The sequence below is a fragment of the Mastomys coucha genome, unplaced genomic scaffold, assembly GCF_008632895.1.
Source record: "Mastomys coucha isolate ucsf_1 unplaced genomic scaffold, UCSF_Mcou_1 pScaffold15, whole genome shotgun sequence".
Classification (NCBI taxonomy): domain Eukaryota; kingdom Metazoa; phylum Chordata; class Mammalia; order Rodentia; family Muridae; genus Mastomys; species Mastomys coucha.
Genome location: NW_022196897.1, coordinates 75,809,787 through 75,812,487, shown reverse-complemented (window position 1 = coordinate 75,812,487; position 2,701 = coordinate 75,809,787). Strand labels below are relative to the sequence as shown.

At 37.2% G+C, this 2,701-nt stretch overlaps 1 protein-coding gene across 1 annotated transcript in view; it reads left to right on the top strand.

Annotated features, from left to right (window-relative positions):
- The first annotated feature begins 2,054 nt into the window (after positions 1-2,054).
- Positions 2,055-2,701, top strand: part of LOC116091721 (olfactory receptor 4A5-like) — a 1,071-nt gene continuing 424 nt past the window's right edge. Inside the window, exon 1 of the mRNA XM_031373233.1 lies at positions 2,055-2,693. Coding sequence (XP_031229093.1) covers positions 2,055-2,693 — 639 coding nt within the window. The remainder of the gene's footprint in view (positions 2,694-2,701) is intronic.

The window sequence follows — 2,701 nt, the reverse complement described above, 5'->3', positions numbered from 1 at the left end:
ATGGTTTAATAATTATTTTCTGAACATAATTAGCAACAATTTAAACTGAAAGCATTCATAGTCTTCAATTTTATTGAAATCTGATTTTTAATAATCTATAGTATATTTTAGATGAATTTAAATATGATACAACTGAAGAACTCTTGTCTCACTTTGCTGTGTTTTAATTATATTGACTTCTAGAAAACTTGTTCTGGTGCAACCCAATGCTGAGCAAATAATGAAAAGTGATAAAGGACATAGAAAATCAAGTGTGGAAGGGATAGCACTGGATGCTCTTCTATGCTGTGCTCTCCTACACAAGTGCTTTCATCAGTCTAAAGATTCAGGATAGGCAACTGTAGACCTTATGTATCTGGTAAAGCAGAAATGTGCTTGCACCATGCAGACTCATCACAGCTGCAGCCCACGACTAAGTCCCAGTGGGTGAATTGTCCCTTTCTTGCTTCAAGTTGAAATATATGGAAGCTTCACAGGTAGCTTTTGTGGGCACTCAAATGTAATGGGATAAAAAATCCTAATATATGTTTTACCTGTTTTTTAATGTGTATCACAAAGCTCTCAAAAAGTATTTGTTCTACCCAGGAGTATGTTTCTAATTCTTGTTAACAGATTCTCATGATTTATTTCTTTTGTATCTGAAAGGACAGTACTATGACAAGCTAATTTTCATTTAAATGTTACCAGTATCAAGCAGAGATTGAAAATCAAACCAAACCAAACCAAAGAACTTCAAAACTAAACCTACTACCCTAAATAAAGACATTGTAGATACCTGTAGTAAATGAATGATTCTAACACTGCCCCCCCTGTATCTAAAGTTATTAGAGCAGTTGTAGTATCCAACTTATTTCTGATTAAAGCTGTGAGTTAATCTTAGAGGTTAGTTATTTAAATGTGAAAAAGAAAACTATGATAGCATCATGAAAAATGGTAATTTTGAACTAAAAGTGCTATAGACTATGAGGCTGGAAAAACTCTTAAATCATGTTATCTAATTTCTTTAACTTACAGTGTGCTAGCTGAATTCTGTTCATAGCATGTTTAGTAAAGGATCCATGCCATACCTTCCCACACTAGTTATGAAATTTTCTTTGAGCTTTCTGTGTTTGGAGATCTGGACTCTAAATTTCCATTTGAACCCCTCAGGACCTAGGAGGCATCACTATTACTCTCTCAGTTCCCATTTCTCCTGCCTCATCACCTGTCTATTACACGAGTTTTGAAAAACAAAGCTTCATACTGGTGCAGAGGTCAAGGACAGCTGTGCATCATTTCAGCCCAAGTAAAAGGACTTGGACAATTATGGTACATTTACACATATTTAATAAATGTGGGAGCCAGTGATGAAATGGACAGAATTGCAGCTCCTGAGAATCCTGACAATAATTCAGATAAAAGAATTGCTACTGGCAGCACTGTGCTAAATACTGCTATAGCATATGATACAGTTCAGAACCAGACTCTTGTGACCAAATAAAAGATATTTAAAGAATAGAAGTCTTTAAAAATGTACAGCATCTATAAGAATTACAATATAATAACATTGCTAGGATGCTCCAGGACCAGTGTTGTTTTTCGTGCTACACAGATTTATCGTGACATTTTGTATTAAGATATTAACACTGAATACTGTGTGTGTATACTAGTTAATGGTCTTATGGTTCGTTGATAGCACTACTTTGCAGGATTATTAAAAAGAGTAATACTTCTGCATTTGGTTGACATGTGTTCCAAGATGAAATTTGTTTTAATTAAGCAGTTTTAAGTGTATGAATAAAAGAATATATTTGTCTGATCCTCTGTATATAAAATTAGTTGAGGGTTTGAAAGAAATCCTAATACATACAAAATTATTAAAGCAGAACTGTGGAGATTCCCCAAGAGGAACTAAACAGATGGTTACTGAACAATCGCTGAGTGTCACTAGTGTAGAAGATGCTGGTGAAGTTGTGCTTTTTGGAAGAATCGAAATCTAGGTACTGTTCTGAACTCATATCAAGTACTGTTCCCCTGAGCTCTTAATCTCTGAAACAAACCTTATTGAAGAGTAAATGGGAGAGACTAACAATGTCACAGAGTTTATCCTGCTGGGTCTCACTCAGGATCCTGCTGGGCAAAAAGTATTGTTTGTCATGTTTTTACTCATCTACATTGTGACAATAGGGGGCAACCTGCTCATTGTGGGGACAGTGATTGCCAGCCCCTCCTTGGGCTCCCCAATGTACTTCTTCCTTGCCTTTCTCTCACTTATGGATGCTGTTTATTCCACTGCCATCTTGCCCAAGTTGCTCACAGATTTACTTTGTGATAAGAAGACCATCTCCATCACAGCTTGTCTGGTTCAGCTTTTTGTGGAGCATTTATTCGGTGGTGCTGAAGTCTTCATTTTGGTGGTGATGGCCTATGATCGCTATGTGGCCATCTGTAAGCCACTACACTATTTGACCATAATGAATCGACAGGTTTGCATTCTCTTGTTGGTGGTGTCCTGGGCTGGAGGATTTGCTCATGCTCTGCTTCAAGTTATCTCTGTGTATTTACTTCCTTTTTGTGGACCCAATGTCATTGACCATTTTGCTTGTGACATGTACCCACTGCTAGGACTCGCATGCACTGACACCTACTTCCTCGGACTCACTGTAGTTGGCAATAATGGAGCAATGTCTATAGTGGTCTTTATCCTCCTCCTGGTCTCCTA